Genomic DNA, 25,849 nt, shown 5'->3' on the forward strand with positions numbered 1-25,849 from the left:
AATTGTTTATTTAAAAAACCTTTTATGTAAATAAAAATAAATCTGTATTATAGATTTGAAATAAAATACAATAAAGCTTTTATAATATACGTTAAGAAATTAAATGAAAAACATGGTGCTACCGAACTTGTTTTTTTCTAGAAGGCAAAAAAAACCAGAGAATTTTCTTAACATTTATTTATAAACAAAATACGATTTGTGTTATCTCCCCTGAAATGCGAGAGTTGAAAAAATTGATTCGAACAAACAGAAATATTTGATGATTGTATAAACAGTCTAAATAATAAAAACTTCACTGAGGTGTCTTACAATAATTTACAGATTTAAACACAGAAATTGATCGTTTGCGTACTGCTTTTATTTTATAATCCAATAAGAAGATTTCTCCATTCAGAATTCATATAAGTGTGTGTAACAATACATTAATATTTCAAAGAATTTTCTATACGTATTTTCCTGTCTTTTGATCAGTTTTCAATAGATGCGTACAAGAGAAAATCATTCTTGAATTAAAATATAAAAAAGTTAAAATAAATCTGACAATGTGTTTTCAACGAGTTTTATATTTTTGCCAATGTTACTGAATGCACGTGCAATTTTCCTCAAAGTTGGTTTCAGATTGTGCATCCTACAAAACTTGAATCTCCATTCTTCTAAGATATCCTGGTTCAGTCTAAACAAATCTCTATCATTTTGTCTGTGGCTGATCTGTTCCCAGGTATTAAAATCCATTCCAATTTCGATAAGGAACGGGAGGGAGTATTTCCCTACTAATGGAGCCAATCTGTCAATGTGTTCTGCTGTGGGTACCAGATCCCACTTCTCAGGTTCCATGTCTGCGTTGTTAAAATATAGGGAAATGATTGCAACATAATTTAAATGACAAGTAGAATATTACAAAAGAAATATGCAATTGAATGTAGAAAATATATCAAATATTGGTCTTATTTTGTGAAATGCAATACTTATATCATGCGAATGTTATGTGTGTTTCTATTTCATACCCGATAACAATCTAAATGGAAGCTGACATAATGTATATATTTTTAATTCCTATTGATGAAAGGACATATATTTTACATTACATTGTATGTTATAGGCATGATTGGAGTAGTTTGCATTTTTATCTGCATAATCGTGAAAAATACCAGCAGATATATCATAAAGAGGTAATTTGACAATAATCAGAACGTTGTATTAATGTCTGACCCTATTGCACTTACTTGCTGTACGTTTAATATTGCTGAATGTATGCACTATTCCCTTTTTAACTAAGTTTTATAGAACCTTGTTGACTGCCTACGTAGCATTGTCATAGAAGTCAATACTATGTAATAGAACACATTCATATCTTTATAATACTTCTTAATTTTACAGACAATCAGTTTCCACGTTCATATTACTACATGTTTTGGAAAATAATTGATTCACGTATATTTGTACTTACCATAATTAATATTTTCGCTTTTCACAAGCTGCAAAAAAGAAAAACCTATTATTGTCACCACTGTCATAATTGAAAGCATTTGTATTGATGTACAATACAGTTAAATTGTATTTGATATCATAAATATAAGAAGATGTGGTATTAAGTGCTAATAAAACAAGTCTCCATCCAAGTCACAATTTGTTAGTGAATTTACTTTTAACTATCATTGTTATTCTCAGTGTCTTTATGTAAATCTATCTATGTTCACCAATATCATCTTAAACAGTTTGCATACGTTTGTTTCATTCGTTATATTTTTTTAGAGAACTTAGTAGGAATTGTATTGTATTTCATAACGATCAATCTTTTCATTTTCTTCATTTGTGTTATAAAGACATATATCAATAGAAATGTATATTTCGACTGCTAAACACCATCGATATTCAAACAGATTATCATAAGGACTTTTTTTCTTTTACTAAAATTAAGTTTTGTCTTTCATGTTATGGCTTTTTGATTGTGTTTTCTTTGTACATTCATAGTTATCCTATTTACATGATAAACATCTTGATATACATAATCAGTTATTGGATGTGTTTGTTAATATGAGTATATGTTGTAGTAAACATTGTTATATAAACATATAGCATTAGATTAAACTAACAACAATTACAGGCAAAACAAGGTTACTTTATTTGATGATTCATTAATATATATTTACCTTACAAAGAATATGAATACTTTCTTTACCAATACTTTCTATCGCCTCTTTGATGTCGTTAAATGTCACCATCCTGCTATCTCGACATCGTAGAAAAATTGCAAAGCTTGATGTTAAGGGATCTTCAGTTTCCAGTATGACATTAACTTCCCTGTTCGAAAATCCTAAATGTATTGCTAGTTCTGTGGCCTCGAATGGACTGTACAATAACGAGAGACGTCGTAAATGTATGTCTGATGGTGTCGCTTTCAGAAATTCATCTTTGGTAACTGTATCAGAAATATTGCATATTATTTAAAATACCAAAAAGTAAAATCATAAAAATACTTATCTCCGAGTAAAATTCAAAACGAGAAGTCCCTTATCAACTTACCGAATTTGTAATCACTTAAGCAACACGACGGGTGCCACATGTGGAGCAGGATCTGCTTACCCTTCCGGAGCACCTGAGATCACCCCTAGTTTTTGGTGGGGTTCGTGTTGTTTATTCTTTAGTTTTCTATGTTGTGTCGTGTGTACTATTGTTTTTCTGTTTGTCTTTTTTATTTTTAGCCATGGCGTTGTCAGTTTGTTTTAGATTTATGAGTTTGACTGTCCCTTTGGTATCTTTCGTCCCTCTTTTATCAAATGTAAAAATCAAAAGCTCAAACATATGATACGAATGGATAACAATTGTATTAATTATGACTTGATACATACATTTTCTTATGTAAAAAATGGTGGATTGAACATGGTTTTAGAGCTAGCTTAACCTCTCATTTGTATGACAGTCGAATCAATACCATTTTATTGACAACGATGAGTGAGCAAAATCAAACAGACATAATAGGTAAAATTGTCAAACATACAACAGTCAACCTTTTGTTATAATCTTTATCATCAAAGAAACAAACAAATATGTAACAAATAAGCACACACTGGTATAAAGACCAAAAATATAAGCACAAAATAAAGACATGAATACACACATTTGCAATTATACAATAACACAATGATAAAATGTATAAGTTCAAAGCCACGGTATATATGTTACAAAGAAACATAAAAAGGCATATAGCCAAAGCACAAAAGCAAAAAGGAATACACACAAAGCACATCAGCAAAATGTTTTTTTTTTATTAACACAAAATAGCCATTAAAATCTTAGAAGAGATACGTCCTAATAAAACGATGTTGCTCAAGTATATACTACTGTGATATAAACAACACTATAAAAAATAAGGACGAACGCATTTTGTGTAAAAACAAAATAAAACAAGGAAAATTATACGCACAACACTATTGCAAACTAAAACTTATATTTAGAAATATCTTCAAACCGGGCGAAACCATAACGCCGGGAAATGTTCAGATATTCTTAACATTCAACTAAACCAGTGAGAAGTCAGTCCCTATCAGATGGAAAGAAGGTCAAGCAGCAAATGCCTACGGTATTATTCTAGACACTGTTCAGGTAACGGGTCATATGTTTATGATTCGGAAACGTTATTATACAATGCATTTCTTCACATGTCAGCCGTTTGCCTTGAGAAAAACAAATATTAACTTTCGAAATGATTTGTTAAAGGATAATCATGTTATTAAACGAAACATTACGAATTTACGTATTTTAATTGAACAAGGATTATGTTAATAAATAAATACAAGAGTCATATGAAATTAGTTTTTTGTTTATTTTAACTATTGCAATGTACAAAGTTGAGAGGTTCCTGTTGTATTAAAGTAAGTAGTTCTCCACAAGATGCGATCAAAAACATAATACTTAAAATTGAAATAACACAATATTCAACATTTGTTATACATTACCTGTGCACCCTGGTTTACACTTTTCGTCTTCCTGAGAATAAAAGGTAATTATAAACTAATTGAAAGTTACTAATTTTATTTTGTAAATCAATTTGTTATACATTATTAGTAGATATGTCATCAAACTGATTGGGTTAAAATTTAAAACCGTTTGTAAAAGTCAAAAACTGTCTTTTTCTATTAGCGTATATCATGTATATACAAGCTTTGATGGGCTTTGTTAATGGTTAAAGACCGTACGGTGACCTATAGTTGTTAATTTGTGTGTCCCTTGGTCTCTTGCTTATGGAGAGTTGTATCATTGGAAATCATACCACAACTTCTTTTTTTGTATTTGAATACAGAATTATCAATATGTAAACTTTAATTCATTGTCAGAGTATATATTTGAATAGTAATTTCCATTTTTAAATGTGTATTCATTTAAAAGACAGCTGATTAACAAGGAAAACACAATTCCTTGCATTTCATAAAAGGAAGGGTATTTAGTTTGATCTTTATTTTTATCGTTTATTTATTATAACATTTTGGTTAACTAAAAAACAAAGCATTGCATCTTTGGCAGTTCATATTTTTTCGGATCTTATTGGTAAATTTGATACAATTCAAAATGATAAGCGAGTTTATCGATAACAAATTAGAATGTCGAATCGAACTTAATGTGTGTTTATTTTAGCATTCTCCCTGCTATCCCCTCTTAAGGAAACAATTCATAACATAAACTACTACCTTTTCTTCAATCCACGATGTAATTGTGTGTATGCTGTGTTCAATACCATGTGAAGGACATATCCATATTTGGTCTGTGTGAGCTAGATCGTTGTCAGAAAGAACACATGCGTTAATTGGTGAGTTACAACATATCCTTGTCATAAAGGATGCATCGCTGGTTTGAGCCTGATCACTACTTGTTCTGATATACAGCTGACTTATTTTCTCCAAGGCTGATATAAGGCATTCATAGATGCTGGAAGCTACATCCCTCATTATAAGTGTGCTTGATGTGGCATGAACAAGACGGACAACAATCCTTTCATCTTCGCAGGCAATGTACATATCTAAAGACGAATCAATGGTAAAGACCCCTGACCTATGGAACAGCATTTCCTTGTTGATATCTCCGTATGTTTTCACCGCCCAGACATATAGACAGTAACTAATAAATCTAAAGGATAATGCAGGCGGTATCATCAATGATGACGATTGAAAGGCTATGGCAATACTCCTGGTTGTAAAGCCAGCTGATTGGAGGTATCCAGAATCATCTTTAGCTCGTACCATACTTGCTACATAGTAGAAGTCAGCAGGTATACGGTTGTGATCTAAGTCGTATCTTTTTGGTTCTACCAATATATCCAGGTGTGTCATAACTTCCAGTAAATAATCTTTATCTTTGTAGAATTTCTTATATTTCTGTTTCTTCCAAATTTGTTCTATTATTTGTTTTGAGACTACTCCTTTCTTGCTCATTACATCCCACAACTCCTCTCTCTGTGCATCTCCTTGACAGAACCTTCTATCAGTTACAATTGATTTAAATGCATCAATGAGAAGAGTGGGAGACAAAATTATACGGTCGTCTAATTTATGTTCATCAAAGTACAAAAGCTTGCCAATGGAATGTTGGAATTTCAGAAATACCTTCAACTCGGTTTCTGATAACGGTCTAATAGGTTGCAATGCGTTTATTTTCCCAAGATGCTCTAGTGTAATCAGAGGAATGCCTTTTCTGATCAGCGTTGCAAATTCTAACTCTAAAGGGATAAAGCACTTTGGAAGTGGTTCACCCCATGTTGGTTGCCTCTCTGATTCGCTTATAATAGCAGCCTTGATCTTCGTCATTTCTGGGTCATATTTGTCGTGTGCGTTTACAAATATTTTATCATCAAGCACTAAATGTTGCATTAACGATGTCTGGTGAAACATCTTGTTGATTTCTGCAAACATTTCATGTCTTCTTTGTTCAACCTCATTCTAAGAAAAAAATGCATTTTTTGTACACAATATCTATAGTAAGAAACAATAACCTTAATCGAAATGACATGTTTATGGTAAAAGGATTGTAAAGTGTGCATATTCTAAAAGCAAATACGCCAGATACAGAATAAGTATACAGATAGTATACTCAATGCATTTTTGTAGCATACAATCTATGACAAAAAAAAATCAAAAAAATTGATACACGGTTATATAAAGACAGAAATCATAGATAGATATATGAAGATGTGGTATGAGTGCCAATGAAACAACTCTCGATCCTTATATAGACAAAACACAAGTCTGGCGTACTACTGTATAAGCCTAGTTCCTACGTTAGGTTAGTTTAAGACTATTCCATATACCACATAACACGGAAAGACACCTACTAAAAGGAAATAAGACAAAACATAAAGAAGACCATACCTTGGCAGTTTATTGTTTAATATTATATATAGTTTCTATACCATTTAGTTAAAAGCAATATACGATTAGCATTTGCCAATGCTTTCTTATCTGAACTGATCTTAAAAGACATTACATTACATATAATATACCAGAAAGAAGAAATAGTATAAGTTGATTGCAAGTGTTTAATGCGGCAAACCCTTTACTGTTAAAACAATTCACTGGCGTAGTCAAATAAGATCGGTCTAGTCACGGGTCAAGAGTGGTTACATACATGAACACTACAATATTTTATTGAAATATATAAAAATTTAAAAAAAAAAACATTTAAACAAATGATAACCAGTCATAGATTGACCAGCAGGCAAAGCTTGAGTAATTACTTAAAAAAAAAATAACAAATATTTAACCAGAAGTGTTTTACTTATTCAGGCTTTCAGGGGGAATTTATCGGATATGTTCCTTACGTCGTAACTACTATCCCCTTCTCTTGCATGAATGTGACCTACCAATTAGACTATTTACCGGATATAACATAAGTAACACGACGGGTGCCACATGTGGGGCAGGATCTGCTTACTCTTCCGGGGCACCTGATATCACCCTTAGTTGTTAGTGGGGTTCGTGTTGCTTATTCTTCAGTTTTCTATGTTGTGTCATGTGTTCTATTGTTGGTCTTTTTTTTAATTTTTAGCCATGGCGTTTTCGGTTTATTTTCGATTCGTGAGTTTGGTATTTTCGTCCCTCTTTCAGATAAACAAAGATGTTTAAAACTAATCATCATTAATAATAGTCGCGGACTTTTAATTGCATTTAACATGTTCGCTTTGAATATATTATGTTTAAAACATCTATTATTTTTGTTGTCAAAGATGTAAACCTCAACTTATTGCACTGATTATATATAATAACAAACATAAAATATTAGTACACATACATACAATATTCTTTTTTTACATAACATCCATATTAATCAGAGTCAATTGACTAGAGTTAACTGATGCATTATAACATACTTACAGCTGTTACCAGATCTTTGTGTGTTAACACAACCAGAATTTTAGGAAATCCCTGTACGCTTCCTTTGCAGTATGTTACAATTGTGTTGATCCAAAAGAGCAGGTAATCTGTTAGAGTAGAGAAAACGTATAAGGGGGAAAGAAATAATGAAATTAAATGGTCACGTTCCGAAAGAATTAAAAAAAATAGAGGTAAGTTGGCCACGAGCATCACTGAAGAGACATGTATTGTCGAAATGCGCATCTGGTGCAACAAAATGGTACCGTTAATTTTATTATTACAAATTATTGCGCCTATAGTCTAAACATGAGCATATTTTAGCTTCCAATGTGTCGCTCTGACGAAATATGCGGATTTTAATTTGTTCCTCAGGTGTTTCACACTAGCGTGTATTGAAAATGAATGTATATGTATACAGTAAGATGTTTTGATGTAAATTTAAAAAAGACAAAAAGTATATTTTTTAACAAGCCAGGAAAATTTTTAAAATGCTGTTTACATTTTGGAGGTAAAGAGATTGAAAGTGCAAAATTATATAGATATCTTGGAATCACATTTACTTCTAGTGGTATATTTAAGCAGTGTAAAGATGAATTATACAACAAATCTTTAAAAGCTTGTTTTAAGCTACAGAGATGCTTGTCATCATCTAACCCTAGTATTGCCACTTTTTTACATCTTTATGATCATACAATTAAACCCATACTATTATATGGCAGTGAAATATGGGAAATGTTTAGAACGGATTCAGCTGCTTGTAAAAAAGATAATGATTATATATTAGAAAAAGTCTTTGGTCAGGATTCTTCTGAAAAAGCTCATACCAAATTTATGAAATATATTCTTGGTGTAAACAGAAAGTCAAGTAATATTGCTTTAATGTCAGAGCTTGGTATGTTTCCTATGTATTTTACTATAATCTTATCAATGTTAAAATATTGTCATAGACTGGAACATTTGAAAGAAGGATTACTATTTGATGCATTTATATGTTATAAACAGTTACATAGCTCTATTGTAAATACATGGTATTCTAGTATAGATTATATTCAGAGAGAGATTGAATTACCAAATGTTGACCAATCAATTGGTTCTTTATGTCAGTATGTTAAAAATAAACTATGTAAAAGTTATTTCACATTTTGGAATAAACTTAAGTATCAAACAATTAACTCCCAAAAAGGAAAGCTTGGTACTTATTTATCTATAAAAAATTGTTTTAAAAAAGAAAAATATTTAGAATTGCAGGACTTCAAAAAAACACATTCAATTTGTAAATTAACAATAAGTGCTCACTCTTTAAAAACTGAGACAGACAGATATTCAAAAAAACATATAGAAAGATCTCAGCGTCTTTGTTCTTATTGCTCACTTGGTAAAGTTGAAGAGGAGCTTCATTTCTTATTACAATGCCCTCTTTATGATATTCAAAAGGACGATTTTTTTAAAGACATTTCTAACAATTGTTGTAATTTTATAAATTTAAATAAATCTTCTAAATTTTTATGGCTCTTGACCCAAGAAAATGTTACTCTTATGGAAAACCTGGGCTGTTATATTTGTGACTGTTTTGAATTAAGGAGATCAGGTATGAACACTGACACTAAGTCAAGTAAATAATTTGAGAATAAATATATATACATGTATAATGTAATTTTATTATTCTTTTATTCACAATATATACAATGTATGTGGTTTTGAGCTTGATTCTGACCAATGCTTATATTCCAAATATATATATATATATATGTATATGCCTCTATTGTTGTTGTTACCAATTATGTAAATCATTTGTATCTGATTTTATGCCCTTTATGGGCCCTGTAATTTGGGAAATAAAAATATTCTATTCTATTCTATTCTATACATACCTCTACCTGTTTTATGTCCACTTTTACCTGGTAGGTATTGTTCATAGGGACATAGATCATCAAGTTTTCTACTTCCATCCAATACAATTATGTAAATAGCTCTGTATGTTAGAAATGTCTGATGTGTTGAATAGAAGACATCCTGGCCACCAAAATCCCAAATAATTATTGGTGCTATCTTTTTGTTGTGTAACTGCTTTTTCCCGACTTTAGAGGTCTTCTTGAGAAAGTAATCTTTCGTGATTGATACTTTGACTTCTTTAACTTTTTTCGAAACCCCAAACATTTGTTTTAACTTTCTGATCAATCCAGGTTTAGTTACAGTTTCTATGTGCACCTCTCCAGCGTTACCTGACTTTGCATGATCCGAGTCATCCATTGAAATGTCTGTATATAGCAAATCTTCACCTATATATTTGTCTTTTGAGAAATCCGTATAATCTTTTCTGGTTGGACTATCCTGTATCGCTTGTATATTTCTATTTGCAAATCCCCCTGACTTTTCCCCGTCCGAAACTAGTAATCCTGATTGGTTTCCTGAACTATAGGTGCTATCTTGTATGACTGTCTCATGCTTGTCATCGTTGCATTTTGCTCTTGCGTTTTGCTTACATAACTGAACTTCTAGTTTTTTGCTTATATTCCCGTCCATACTGCTAATATTAACTGGTATGGTTTCAAATTGATGTTCAGACCTGTTCAATCCTGTTTTAAAGCTTTTAGTGGAAGACAAACTATCCGAGTCTGACCATTCTGACCATTCTGACCCTTCTGGTGTTGTAACTGACATTGGATTTTCCTTTGATTGATGTCCAAGTTTTTCTTTACTGGACGACAATGATAATGCTTGTGACATGACTGGTAGATCTTGACTCGTTGTCGTTGATTGACGTCTTAGTTTTTCTTTGCTGGACGACAATGCTATTGCTTGTGACATGACTGGTAGATCTTTGCTTGTTAGTGTTGTATCATCTGACTTTATAGTTTTCATTGATTTGACTCCTTTTAAAAGTGATCTGCTAAAGGTTATTTCTTCCAATGAGAAATCTTAAATAAGACAAAATGACTAGTATTATATAATAGTATAATACCAGATTCATGTTTAATTTTGACGATTTTCCAGCATTAAAACAAAGCAGTATTTTCGTTCTATTTATTTATAATTAGTCAGAAGAATTAAAACGTTAACCTACATTTGTGATTTTCTTCAGATTTAGTGTTTTCTATGCCAATTTCCAACCATCATATTGTCTCATATAGAAAACACACCGTGTTAATAGAATGAAATGCTTGTTAAATGTGTCAACAGTTGATTCTCCTTGCAACCGTATTTTCATGTTTTTGTAACGTGTCAACTTATATAGTAAGTTCACACTTGATAAAATAGTTTGCGTGCAATAGATACATGAAAATAAATGAAATCAACACGATATAAATGAAATGAGCCTAAAGCGCTTTCCTGGATTTACCTTCGTCAGTAACGGCCAAGGCCGAATATTTAAAAACCTAGAGTGTATAGGAGCCGAAACAGATGAAGAGCTGAACAAAAGCACACATAAAATAGCCACAGGCATATGAGAGCAATGTTACCTAAAAGAGTTATGAAACAAGATAGAACGGCTACAGTGGCTGTCCTTGATATATTGTAAAGGTATTTAGAAAAAATTTACAAAGATATTTCTACAATCCACGCGTCCTCTCGAAGTACGCGATTTATTTGAATCCAACTAATGATATGTATTGTTTGAGCTGTACATTTATACACCGTATGTTTTCTTTTTATTGAGAGTTTATGGAGGACCAATTACACCAAACACATGAAAAAGGAGACCTGTTATGGTTTAGTGGAATTTTTTGCGGTCCACAACTCCTCCGCAACCACTAAATGATCGAATTTAAAAGCTGTATAACACGTGAATAAAATATGCAAGTTATGTATCATACATTTATATGCAAGGTTCGATCATTGGTGGGTCCAAAAAGGAGAAAAATCGTTGTTATAGGATAACGCCTACTAAAACACATTTTTTTTAAAGTAAGAAATGTAGCACTGAATATTTAAACAATTTGTCGAAATGGTATTTGTTTCTCTTTATTATAGATATATGAGAAGGGTTTAGGAAATTGCAATAGTTTTGCCACTTCAGATTATATACTTTAAAAACTCAGGAATTTTCATCATTTCAGCAGTTACGTTAAACTTCAGGTATTTACAGTTTTTGACTTTTAAAAGTTAAGATCCAATATTACAACATAATCTTACAAATAATACAGTAGTAAACAGTTGTGTGTTAATAAACTCTGATATTTGTCAGCTTAAAACTACTAAAGTTGTCTAATTGTAAGATGTATGTTAACCATAGGTGGCTATACATCATTTGTACATAGACGGGGCTCCTTAAAGAGAAAACCATATAATATTTTTTTCAAATAGTTACACACAGAGCAGAGAAGTTATTTTGAAGCTACCATGTATGCAAAATTTCATGTCAATAAAACAGCTTTGCATTTGGATCCTATTGCATGGGTAGCTTTCATACTGGTTCTAAAAAAATAATTTTAAAGATATTGTGATAATTTAATTCAGTTCATAAAAATATTATTTTATTGATGATTAATGATTTGCATGTTCTGTTTTGCATTAATTTGATAATTTACCTTGCTGTCCACCAAGCCAGTCTTTTGATTCACGGTCCATATAAGAAAGACCGTTGTATAGTTCTATCCCATCTGTAGACATTCTAAATCTAGTAGGCTTTTTCCCAACCAGATACCTGGCTATAGTTGTCTTTCCTGTTCCCTGTTCGCCAGCTAACATTACTCTTGACTCATAGTGTGGATAACTTTCTTCCTCTAATAGACTAGAAAATACCTGTGCTGACTTCGTATCGAATTTTTTAACTTCAATTGGAAGACCTTAACATCAAAATATTTGAATGTCAAATGAACAATTGATACATTGTATATTAACGTACACATAAGTCAATGTACCTTTTAAAATAAATTTGCAGTTGATGGGTAAGTGAACAAAAGTTAGTTTCACAAATCTTGATTTTCTAATTACTACTATGCGGGCCCTATGTACATGTACTAGTTCGGTAAAGTAGATATTATTTGATCATTCATACTGAGAGAAATAACGTTAAACTACTAGGGAACAGACCTAGCCGTGACTTAAGGAAACGCCGTATGTAGTTTTACTTTATCGTTTGTTTCCATAAAGATTAAACATCAATATGCAAAAGGTATCATACCAGCAATTTTAATTTTAGCACAGTGATCAGATTGCTAGCGATGTTGAAAGAGGATATGTTTTGTTGTTTTTCAGTGGCAATTAGTGCCCTATGCAGATTAAACATCATTGTCTTGACTATGCGAATTTACAGGTTATTAAATTCTATTTTTTTAGTCTTCGTACTGCTGTTTTCTGAGTGTAATGATTCACAGCAGAGATATTTACCTGTCGATGTAATTTGCCTTTGTTAAGAGTTCATCCGAAATCCATAGTTTTTGAACGGATTACTTTGAATTATGTTCGTACTTAATTAATCGGATTAGAGCAGTTTAAACGAATTTTGACTATATGTAAGTAGAACATCCGTGATTAGTCGTACGTAGAACAAATAGCTCATAAGAAATTATCTGTCTCTTTTTTTCTAATGTTTTTTCCTCTTCCTGAGAAAGGGAAAATCTCTGAATGCATTTGACGTTCTTTTTTTTTTTTACTATTTTGTGTATTTGTTTATTTCGCAGCTATAGCAGTATTGTTAGTTTAAAAAAAACAAATATCGGATTTCAAGGTAAATTTCAAACAGAAAATAATGACAATATAAAAAGCTCAAATGAATGAAAACAACTGTTATATTTCTGATTTTGGCATTCCCTTTCAAAAGTAAACGGTGGATTAAACATGGTTTTCTAGCTAGTTAAATCGCTTGATTGTATAACAGTCGCATCAGATTATAAGGTACTGACCACAATATGTGAGCAATACGACACATCCATAATATTTTTTAAATGCCAAACATTATGTAGCGCAATCAACATTGTGTTATAATCTTATTAATTTTAAATACAAATATCTCAATATATATGTAGGACTGTCATTATGACTATAATACTTTCCGTTGTTTAATATTCGAATTTTGAAATAACAAACAAGTAATCTTTCATCTAGATATATTTGTGTACAAAGTCATCTTCCTTAATCCTGTTCGTTTCGATTAAATTGACACTGCTTTATCATGAAAGCATCTGACGTTTCGCGATCTAAAGTTTATAGTACTATTAAAAAATGTTTAAAGTATAAAATTTGACTGTACTTTTTTTTAATATATTTCCACTGTTAGCATATACAACACATTCTACAATTGAACCATTATTCTTTTTTCGATTTGTATAATGTACATGGCTATATAGTTTTTAACATCGTCCAAAAACCAATTTCTATTATTCTTGTTGATCGCAGTTAAAGATTCGTATCAGAAGCACACGTTTGTTGTACTTAAGGGCATACGATACAGTTATGATCCTGTATTTTAAAGTTTGAAGAAAATTTCCATATAGGCTATTTTTTGCCTGATTAATTCAAATATGAAATAAAAGATATACCTTCATGTGCTACTTTTGTAGTTAAATGAGATCGAAATTTTGTATATTTGCTCAAAATTCGGATTTGTGGCCATATTTCCCTTTTCGAAAGAAAGACATAACTTTTTTTTGTTTTAAAAGATAAAATACAAATTGTTTTTTGTTAAATAGTTTGTAAATTCTGTATTTTATAAGTATCCTAAACATTTATGCATTTTTTATTCAGAAGCAACTCATATTTATCAAATGGTCATGAATTGAAAAAAAACGTCATTTTTTGCTGTATATTTATCTAAATAACAAAAAATTGCACTATTTACAGTTTTATAACATTTGATCCACATAATCTCCCTGCAAAATGAAACAAAATATCGTTTTAGGAAATAGGGGTCCATGCACTCGTTTTCAAATTTAATCAGTTTGAATGATAAAAATCAGTCGAAAAATGCATTTTTCCCGATGTGTCACAGTTTGACGTCGCAAAAATAACATTTTACGTTAGCAACGTCATTACCTCCCCTGTAACTGTATCGTATGCCCTTAATAGTCTCTTAGTTCTAAGAAATATTACGTGGTTAGTTGTCAATGTAATTCATAAATTGACTTATTGTCCAAACAACGTCTTCATTATATACATTGTAATAGATCATGAATGGTTATGAACGATGGAATTTTAATTTACGTTACATATCTTACAATGCATATAAAGTGTTTATGTAGTCGTCCGTATTTCATCGAAATCTTCAAGAAACGTATCTGAAGTGTAACTTGATTCATGGCAATCCATCTCATGGAGTTGAATTAACTTTAATATTTCTTATAAACTATATTTTAAAATGAATCTTCAGATTGTTTTTTTTTACATAAAGCTCTTTTTGGAATACTCGTTGTTTTATTTTGTTTTCAGTCTCAGTATGTATTGAAAATATGCTTTTTGTGAAAACCAAAACCAGCTGATTTGTTTATAACACTATAGTCATTGATAGATAAAAGTTATGGAAATATATGATGAACAATTTTGCTATATCTGAATCATTAGACTTTTGAGATGTTTAAAATGGACTTTTAATACCAAAATTTATTTATGTTATATTTTGTTTTGAAGATACTTTACACTCATTTTGCCTTGATGAGGAAAATTGTTTTCATTTGTTTAAAAAAACCTACCGATCTTCACACAGGGTATCGTCAAACAATCATTACTATATTTCGTATTCCAAGAGAGAAAATGTATGTAATGACCATTTGTTACCTAAACCAATAATGCACGTAAGAGGACGTGACTTCTTGTGCGGCGAATATTCTTTTTATTGCAGGAGAATATGCTGATTTAAACGAAATCCAAACTATATAGACTGCAATTTGTTTGAGCAACGATATATCTACACAATAACACTTTGTTGTCGCTTTTAACATGTTTAAGTTAGATCCGAATATTGTTTTTCTTATAAGCGATAGTGTTAAACGGTTTTTCATTATGTTCATATTTACACCAAAAAAATAAAATAAGAAAAAAAAAACGAACTGCCAGGAAATTTAAAAACGGGAAGTCCTTTATAAAATGAAAAAACAATTAAAAGCTTAAACAGATTATACGCCTTACTTGGTACACGCATTTCCTTATGTAAAACTTTTGAATAAAACCTGCTAGCTAAATTTCATTTTGTATGACAATGGCATTGGATTTCGTTATATTGACAACACTGCGTGAGCAAAACAAACCAACAAACATAATAGATAAAAACGTTTAAAAGGGACAATGAAAACTATTATTATAACTTAATCTTAATCACTTATAAACAAGTAACAGTTTTAACAAAGATTTATAAGATGGGATACAGCCAAGATGGTCTATAAGCAAAAACTTTCTCAAACAACCTGTTAAAGATTACTAATAAAAAATACTGAAAACCGAGGAAAATTAAAAACGGAAAGTCCCTAATCAAATGGCAATATCAAAAGCTCAAACATAACAAACGAATGGATAACAATTATCATATTCCTGATTTGATACAGGCACTTTTTTAAGTAGAAATGGTGGACTTAACCTGGATTTATAGCTTCATGTATCTAAACCTCTCGCTTGTAGACAGTCGAATAACAATGTACATATGCGTGTGAAGCTTATATTTATAAAGTGGTTGTTTGACGTGAATGTTGGCAACAAGTATCCTTATTAAACAAAATATGATTTTAATGTTTTTGGCAGTAGATAACCAATGTCCATTACAAATATTGTTCTTTTTCTTTATTTCTGATATGCCACGGTACAGGAGTCGATAGATTGTAGATCCATGAAAGTGCATAGTGTATATAACAATAGTATCTAGTTTGCTTTTAATTTACTGATAACAAAATCAATATTAATACAAAAAAAAAACAATATGCAAAGATCGAACGACAGTGCTGAAATGGTAACCTTATAGAATAAGTTTATTTAAAGTATCGATAAGTTTATTTAAAGTATCGATAAGTTTATTTAAACTATCGATAAGTTTATTTAAACTATCGATAAGTTTATTTAAAGTAAAATTGAGGATGTACTATCCGTTTGAAATATGTTTTCTACAGATACAACCGTTAAGAACACATAAGTATCAGTATTTATTGCTGGAGTAAGCCGGAGAGGCCGGAGAGGCCGGAGAGAACCATCAACCTTCTACTGTTCAACTAACAATTCTGGTCAATTTAGATTCGAGTCAAGCATACCTTTTACGTGTGAGATTCGAGCTCAAAATCGCAGTGTTGACATGTTACAGAAACAGTAGTTAGACCACTAAGGCATATCGGTCACGAAGTACCACCCCCAGATGAGTATACACAATCACACTTTTGTTCGTGCAATTGTTTGCACCTTTTCCAAATCAAGTACCTGTTATGCAAAAGTTGTCATGTGTTGATGTGGTTCATAAATATTTCTCATATCTCATTTTATTATGTAGATTTGACCGTTGGTTGTCTTATTTGAATTATTTTACACCAGCCATGTTTTGGGCCCTTTATAACTTGCAGCTCAGTGTGAGCCAAGGCTCCGCATTGAAGGTCGTACTTTTACCTACATTAGTTTATTTTTCTAATTGTGACATGGAAGGAAAGTTATCTCATTGGCACTCATACCACATCTTCTGATATATACGTCGTGGCGATGCGTTTGTTTTTCGGGATATTTAGTTTCATTCAACATTAAATGCTATTCAGTGTGCAAAAATAAAAAGTTACATACCAGGTAAACAATTCTTTTCAAACTCCTGCAATAAAAAAAAATAAGATATTGAGATAAATGTTTTTTTTCTTTTTATTTCAATAATTAATAAAAAATAAAAAAAATTATACATAATAATAGTAGTTTAGATACGCCCTCGTATTATTCTCTGATTATGCAAATGTAAGTGCCCAGGAAAAATTTGCAGTCAGAGTTTCATACGTTGCATCCATCGCACTGTGCATGTAAGTACCAATCCTGTTTTAAGGACGCATATGTGATCCCTGTAAGGTCATCAAACCCATGATAACGTCCGTTAAAGTTTCTCAGGCATTTCGAGCACTTTAACCCCTCAGTGGAACATCTTCTCTTATAAACAGTAACCCTCTATCAATGACATGTTGCTATGAAACACCAGCTTAGGAACATCTTATACACTAAACGATTCTGAAATAATGTTACATGAACTTTCGGAATATGAAAGCATCTAATAATGTTGCAATAAAGTTTTGGTTCCGGATTTTTAATTACTAGGTGTTAGTCAAGGTATTACTCAGACTTAACATTTTCTTGTATTTGGATTTAAAAAACTGAAGTTGGTATAATTTTTTTTGTCATATTAGGTGCTATTAACATATATTTACTAAATATATATAAGTTCTTTGCTGCCCAATCTTTGAAACATGAATACTCTACGGATATGATTTTTGTTTATATTATAAACATCTAACAACCCATCAAACGTTTTAGTTTTACCTTAAATAACGTTTTACAAGCCGCACTCCTGGTCACATCTATTGGCTTCTTCCCCTGAATCACAAAAAAAACCATTATAATATATTGATGTCAGCTTAGATTGTGTTTATTAAAATGCCTCTTTAAAAGACTAATTTCTGGCAAAAGAATTAAAACACGATCATATGAGCAAGAAGCTGTATAAATTACTAGATGTACCTCATTTATACTGAACAATATCGCAAAAAAGGAGCCGGAACGACACATTATGAAAATACTTTGTAAAGATTGGGGAAAAAAGAGTAAAATATACAAGGAACGTAAATCATGAATGAGCTTGGCGCATCAACTTCCGGAGAAAACACTTGACTTCATATTAAAGAAAACTCTAAAGCTGAAGATTATTCCGTTTCTTATAGGCTTCAAATTTAAATAATACGTAATTAAATGATGTGTTAAGGTAGGGTTATTTCATTTTAGATTGTTCTGCATTAGTTAAAGATAACCTGCAGATTAAGGAACAGTTCGAGAATTCTAAACTATCAGTGAACAATTGTTACACGTGAAATAGCGTGCACACTTTTGCTCTTCAACATTCATGTTGCTACAGTTGTTTCTATGATTAATAAACTTTAAATAAGTGCTCAATTCTCCCCCTTATTGATACATCAAATTTAACGTTGCTGTAGACAAAGATCCAAACAGACACAGCCCACGGAAACAGATCTCCTCTAATGAATTTAACTGGCGGACGAGAGAAGTCAATGGATGTAGATATGGTTTACCCTTGAAAAGTCCTTTAGGTCAGTCCCCAAAGAAATATTTGAACACATAATATAATATTTCCTATCAAAATGCATGCACTAATTCGGCTGCCGTTTTAAACAATCAATCATGGATGAGACCAATATTGCTAATAGTTATCAAAGGTACCAGGATTATAATTTAGTACGCCAGACACGCGTTTCGTCTACATAAGACTCATCAGTGACGCTCATATCAAAATATTTATAAAGCCAAACAAGTAAAAAGTTGAAGAGCATTGTGGATCCAAAATTCCTAATCTAGACATATTTTTGCACAATTATATATTTAGACCTCATTAAACAAATAAATTATATCCATATAAAGGCAACACAATGCGTTTATTCCGCTGGTATTTTGGATTTAGTGACATTTTTCTTACGACATTCTCGGTTTTTTTTAACAATGCATCACATACAAATTGAGAAAGTAAACGAATAATATATAGCGACAAATACCAGATCAAGAAGCAGAGACATGCATCAATCCAGCAAGAAAATTCCGTTGTTATATATAGTTAATGTACCACAGTAAAACATTTTAAAATCGATTCCCTGATAAGGTGGCAGACTAACGGGACTCAATGTTGCTTTTACACGATACAATGTGTCCAGTTACCTGTTGGATTATACAGTGGCTGCAATGTTAACTCAATCTTGTTTGTCTTGTCTTCCCCTATACAATTCTAAACTTAACTAAGACCTATTTTACTTTTGTAGTTCGACCTGACGGAGTCAGATTTAAACTGGATAATAATAAGCCTATTTAAAATGTACTCGTACGTGTAAAGAAAATCGTTACATACATTTGAAACTTGGCATAAGGGAGTTTATTAGACTGAAATTCGTTATTTGTTGAGTGCTTATGAAGTTTGTATAAATACTACTCGAACATAGGGTGAATAAAATCGTCGACTTTCTGTCGGTCCGGGTTAAAAAATGTATATGTATATATAAGTACGTCTGAACTAGTGACTACTCTTCAACAGATTTTATCCATCGGATCACCAGCAGTGATGGTGATATAAGGCTGAAAATACATTCTGTATATAACATTCGTCTAAACATCAGCCAAACAATATAAAATCTGTAAATTTGCTTTCGCAAATTTTTGGGTCTTCCCTAATTCCGGCGAGGGAATAAACAATGTATAAAATGACTGAATAATAGCCAACGAGAATTCTTACGGGAAGATGAATCATCTAATTATGACAAAGAACACTACAAAATGAAATATATAACAAGTCCAAAAGGGTACAACATCACCATAAAATAACAATAAAATGAACAAATGTTAAATATTTCGGATAACAGATATCCTTCATCAGTATGAAAACGATGTAAAATGAATTAGTTCAATCTATTCTGATTATTAAACTATAACAATCTTGAATTCTATACAATAACAAAAGTGAAACAGTTTCACTCGAACATAATATGTTGAGACGCTAGTAAAATTTTGAAATTTAAAAAGAAACGACTCAAAGACATGCATAAAATAAAATAGTAATTAGAAATTCCAAAAAAGACGTCAGTTAAGATGTAACAATAACTGCGTGTAAATACATTCCAAATAAACAGCACTGATCGATCTGAGCTGGTGAAATATTTCAAACAGAGGCTGCATATTTATCATCCCAAATAAATAGCTGTTTAATAATGATAAGAGAAAAATAATAGTTGGCTAAGGTTAATAATGGAACGTGGATGCGTACTTGTACATTTCTACCAAATGAAAAGAACCCTGGTATTTAAACTAGTAAAATTCCCAAACTTCCCCAAAAAACCTTAAAACTGTAAGAGTCAAGTAAGAAAGTGATGTCAGGACAATGAGTGATGGTATGGAAAATGAATTACTCATTTGTTATGATATTGTAATTATTATGTTTATTTATGTTGGCCTAATTTGTGTTGTATGGCCTGATAGTTGTTTACCAAATAATCCTATTTAAATATGATGTAGTCGATATAACTACAATCTTAGTCGCCTATTTAAATATGATGTAGTCTATATAACTACACCCTTAGTCTCCTACTTAAATATGATGTAGTCTATATAACTACACCCTTAGTCGCCTACTTAAATATGATGGAGTCTATATAACTACACCCTTAGTCTCCTATTTAAATAGGATGAAGTCTATATAGCTACATCTTAGTCGCCTATTTAAATATGATGTAGTCTATATAACTACACCCTTAGTCTCCTATTTAAATATGATGTAGTCTATATAACTACACCCTTATTCGCCTATTTAAATATGATGTAGTCTATATAACTACACCCTTAGTCGCCTATTTAAATATGATGTAGTCTATATAACTACACACCCTTAGTCTCCTATTTAAATATGATGTAGTCTATATAAAAAGTAAAAATATGAAAAAAGTAATAAAACACACAATACCAGTATATTATTGAAATAATGCAATTGTTTGTGTTTATGTATACATATTGTCAGAAAATCGATAGTGTAGGAATGTGCGTATAGATTTACAATATTCTGAGCTTGTTTGTCTTCCTGTCATCCTCTAGTACATGTTTTGGATTTTATTGATTATTTGTCTTTTTTTTTTCCTTTTTAGGTTATGATATGCCCGTAATCGTCAGCTTGTAAAACATCAAAAAGATAAATTGTATTTTCTTTGATCCTTCTTTTTATTTACATTTTTTTTATAATGCTGTACATTCAAGCATATTTTTTTACTCAAGATACCGTTTTGATGGGTGACAAATTATTGTATTGTTAGGTGACTTTAATAAAAAAAAAATATTTGTCTTTTGTTCTTTGATTGTATTTTTGGTTTTTTGAAAACAATTGGGGCAATGAATAGTGTTTTTTTTTATTTCAGTGATTGAACTATCAATAACCTGTAATAATCAGTTATACTATCTTTAGCTGTCCAATATTTCTAAGAAAGAGGACGGTTATTCTTAAGAAATATTGGTCTGAGAAAGGTAACATAATGGTTTCTTAAAGGTAAATGAAAGTCAATCACTGAAATAAAAAACGGGGAAAACAATTGAATGACGATACAACAATGTTTTAATGTCTAATCTGATAGAGATATGTTTTATACTCAGCAGCAGGTGAATAATACAACAGGTATATTTTACATGATTTACCTGTTCGTGGATGGCATAATTGAATCGTTCAAATTTTATCATTTTAGAAATACCGAATATGACTTAAAATATTTATGCAGCATAGTTGTAGACATATGTGTACATACACAATGGCCTCGATTTCCTAACCTACTGTCACGTGCATATAACATCTAAGGATATGTAACAGTCCCGCGAATGATAGTAACCATTCAATGTAATGACTACACCTTATATCAGGGATCAATTTCAAGTGAGAAAAACACTAAAAACCACTTCTTAGTACAAAAGGGCGCATGTTTTTAGTTTTGAAGAAACTTTCCCAAAGAACTGTACATCTTTCAGGTATCCCAGATTTTTCTATATTCCAGGACATATATCTTCTTTATTTTAAAAGTTATTGCCCCCCCTTCTTTTACAGTTGATCAAAATATTATCAAGCCCTATAAAGGTCTTTTTTAAAGTTAAATATTTAGCATTTGTCGAGTCATTACAATGTAGACTCTAAGACAAGTTTGAGAGAATAATCATAGACAGCACTTGGACAAACTCATCTTATTTAGGGGGGGGGAGACAAGGGATGATAATTTTGAAAGAAAAATAGATTTGTGTTACTTGGGGAAAAAATTAATAATTTGGCGAAAAATATATGGTGCTGGCGATAGAGGTGGCGAAAAAAAAATAATTGACCCAGGGGAAACCCTGGTTGTGTTGCAGCACAACATAAGAATGAAGTGTTTTACATCCGTTAAAAAGGGACTTACTCATTTGAACGATACAAAGCAGACACACATTAATAAATAAAGACCAGACTCCCTTTGAAAATAGATATTACATAATTAGTCATAACACATCATGTTTTCAGTAAATTGTCGTGTATGCATCCCAGTGATGCTGATATGCAAAGGATTCAAATCCTACGCAAACCTGGTGATTATTAGTAATGTGGATTACTAACTCTGATTGTATTAATGAAAAGTTAAGGATGTTTCAACTGCCAGGAATTATAAAGCGTATCTAGTAAAAAGTGAACTCACAAAAATATTGAACTCCGAGGAAAATTCAAAAAACAAAAGTTCCTAATCAAATGGCAAAATCAAAAGGACAAACACATCAAACGAATAGAAAGCAACTGTCATACATGGTACCTTTTGATAGCTATTATTCGGGTGTTTCTCTGTCTTATAAGTTCTCCCAATTATTTATATTGTAGTCCTGTCATGTAATAATGTCATTTTAATGTTATATTAAACATTGCCATACAAGCGGGAGGTATTGCATGCCATTAAAAAGGCTCAACCCACCATCCTTTTTTAAATGTCCGGTACCGAGTCAGGAAAATGGTCATTGTTTTATTATAGTTCGTTTCTATGTGTGTTACATTTTAATGTTGTGTTACTGTTGTGTCGGAATCCCTTCATTGATTTGATGCGTTTTCCTCAGTTGTAATTTGTAATCTGGATCTGTTTTTTTTCACAATAAATTGATGAATTTCGAACAGCAGTATACTACGCTTGCTTTTATTCATGTTCCTGACCTGATATAGACAATTTTATGTAGAAAATGGTGGACTACATGTAGCTTAATCTTTTACTTGCATAACAGTCGCATGTAGTTCCATAATATTAACAACGATGTGTGAAATAAAAACCCAAACAGACATAGTCGGTAAAAAGATGTAAGCAGCCAACATTGTGTTAAAATCTTAATCACTATACAAAATATTAATACAGAAGCACACAATTGCATATTAACAACAAGCTAAAAAAATAATACACAATTATCATGATAGTAAAATAACACAATGGTGGGAAATATAAGTAAAGAGTAAATGTATTCATTCGACTGGAAATATGTAAAATTGTCCGTCTTGTCCATGCTTAACAATAGTCATATTTCATTTTGTGCATTTCATATATTCTTTATTTTCATATATGTATTTGGCTGTTTGTTACAAACATGCAAATACAGTTGCGGAAGAGAAACATAGCAAACCTACATTTCGTTCGTGTCGTTATCATTTAGGTTTTGTCTATGTTTAAGTTTTATTTTAAGTTAATGTTCAAAGTTCATGACATTTATAAATCTACTAGAATTACCAATCCAGAAACAAAGCTTCATTGAAAGGTTTTTAAAGGCATACACTAATGGCCGGTTTCATGCCATTGTTTACCCCTGTTATAATGCAACCTGCCCTAGTACATTGTAGTACACGTTTTTCAAAACACCATTTAATTGTAGTCGAGTGTTGTTATCAAAAGAGACTTTCCCATCCCATTGTCTGAAATATTCCTTCAAGGTTTTGTATGACATTCATTAAATCGGCCTACTAGATCTGAACACCGATTATACTTATCCGAGATAAGATTGTATAATATTCGATCTGATTCTCAATGACATTTAACCAGGGAAAACATAACTGCCCTCATATTAAGGAAATATAATTAATTTTTTACCAAATTATCAACTTGTATTTTTACATACTGAAACACTTGTCTCATGATGATTAACTGAACAGTGATATATATCTTTTGTGAATTGTATTTCAAAATGGTAAATGCGCTATGGTCTTTGTTGTATATCATGTACATATATGCATGAAACAAGAATATCCCACTTTATTGTGATTAGTAAAATGCGATAAATTATGTTTGCACTTTGTAAATACATCTGTTTCACAAACCACGCCATTTATGGGGATATGTATATAATTTGTGTTTTCTTTACGTACTGGATCTCTTCAAAAAGACATAATTTGGAAATTGTACCAGTATGAATACAAAACAACAAGCTAGAGATACAAACATTACCTCAATAAAATAAAATAAATACTAACGTGTTCTATCATTGATATGTATTAATTATTCAATATTCACAGAACCATCAGACAATATTAAGCAAATGAGTTGCCGCATTGACAACATGGGAAAACAGAGACAAATGCCCGACACCATTGTTAAAAAAAAAAAAAGATCATTTCACCTGTCAATGCTGGGTTCTCATGACTAAGGAGTTATGCAAATCAATTTATCTGTGAATACAATTATTTTATAGTTATAAAGGTATTTTTATAGTAAACAATAGCTGTACTAAGGAGTCAAATAAAACAAACCAGATGCTAGCAGTCAGTCCTATAAAGTTTTTAATGAATTCATACATCAGAGTGGTAACCAAATAAAAACAAATTTTGGAAGTATGACTTTTCTAAACACATCTAGTTCATATATTGGCTACATTATGTAAGATGTATGATATTGTTATGACACGATTATTAAACTAGCCATTTAACGGCAGAAATTGTAAACGTTTATTGATAGATAGTCATACAGTGAGAGGTGGACTGGAGACAGATGACGAATTTAATACTTTCTATGATCTTGAATGTAGGAATGACCTACTTATATACCTTACATTTTTTTTCTTTGGTTTAATGAAAAAGATATAGGAAGATGTGGTGTGAGTGCTAATGAGACAACTCTCAATCCAAATAACAATTTATAAAAGTAAACCATTACATGTGTTAAATCTGTTATCAAAACAGTTTCAAACCTGTTATATAGACATTGCAGGTCTTGTCATATTTTGTATTGTCTTATTGTTAGTAAATGTTACAAGGAATATTTTGTTAATGTCTACTTCTTTTATTATTGTTTTAGACTTTGTTGACCGGTAATGATTTAAACTGATCTAATAAAAGATGTGCACATCTTTTTGTTTGATGAAGAAACATTTACAGTTGTCAGTGTGTCTTTTTCTAAATTTCCCTAGTCTAAAATTTTCCAAACAATAGTATAATTCAATCTACGTCATAGCCATAAATGCTCTGACTATTTTTAAAATAAAATGTATACTTTGAATTGTGTTTAATAGTTTTGAGAAAATTGATACTAAAAGGTGTTCCTGTATTTTTGTTGCTCACTCTATGCAATCGTGTTTTCTGTTATTCTATGTAAAATCTCATATTTTGTGTTAGATTACAAAAACAGTGCAATTTCAGTAGTTTCGAGTACTTATATCAGTGTGCGCTCATATAATTTTTGTTTGGTTTAATTTTTCAGTACATGTCAGTTGAATATTGTTTATGTTTTATGTTTTTGATATAATCTCATCACATTTAAATTGTCATTGTGAGCTCTATCAATAAACTTGTGACAACAGAACCTTGTGTTTTCTCGATAAAG

The 25,849-nt window shown here is 31.2% G+C and overlaps 1 protein-coding gene across 1 annotated transcript in view; it reads right to left on the reverse strand.

Moving 5' to 3' along the window:
• Positions 1–303: 303 nt before the first annotated feature.
• LOC139503414 (uncharacterized) overlaps positions 304–25,849 on the reverse strand; it is a 50,829-nt gene continuing 25,283 nt past the window's right edge. Inside the window, exons 8-17 of the mRNA XM_071293194.1 lie at positions 17,781–17,834; positions 17,046–17,070; positions 11,891–12,148; positions 9,233–10,279; positions 7,362–7,468; positions 4,686–5,930; positions 3,957–3,987; positions 2,151–2,419; positions 1,448–1,475; positions 304–836 (exon numbers count right to left, since the gene is read on the reverse strand). Of these exons, the coding sequence (XP_071149295.1) occupies positions 526–836; positions 1,448–1,475; positions 2,151–2,419; positions 3,957–3,987; positions 4,686–5,930; positions 7,362–7,468; positions 9,233–10,279; positions 11,891–12,148; positions 17,046–17,070; positions 17,781–17,834 (3,375 nt within the window). The 3' untranslated portion in view covers positions 304–525. The remainder of the gene's footprint in view (positions 837–1,447; positions 1,476–2,150; positions 2,420–3,956; positions 3,988–4,685; positions 5,931–7,361; positions 7,469–9,232; positions 10,280–11,890; positions 12,149–17,045; positions 17,071–17,780; positions 17,835–25,849) is intronic.

This window comes from Mytilus edulis, chromosome 14 (genome assembly GCF_963676685.1).
Source record: "Mytilus edulis chromosome 14, xbMytEdul2.2, whole genome shotgun sequence".
Taxonomy (NCBI): domain Eukaryota; kingdom Metazoa; phylum Mollusca; class Bivalvia; order Mytilida; family Mytilidae; genus Mytilus; species Mytilus edulis.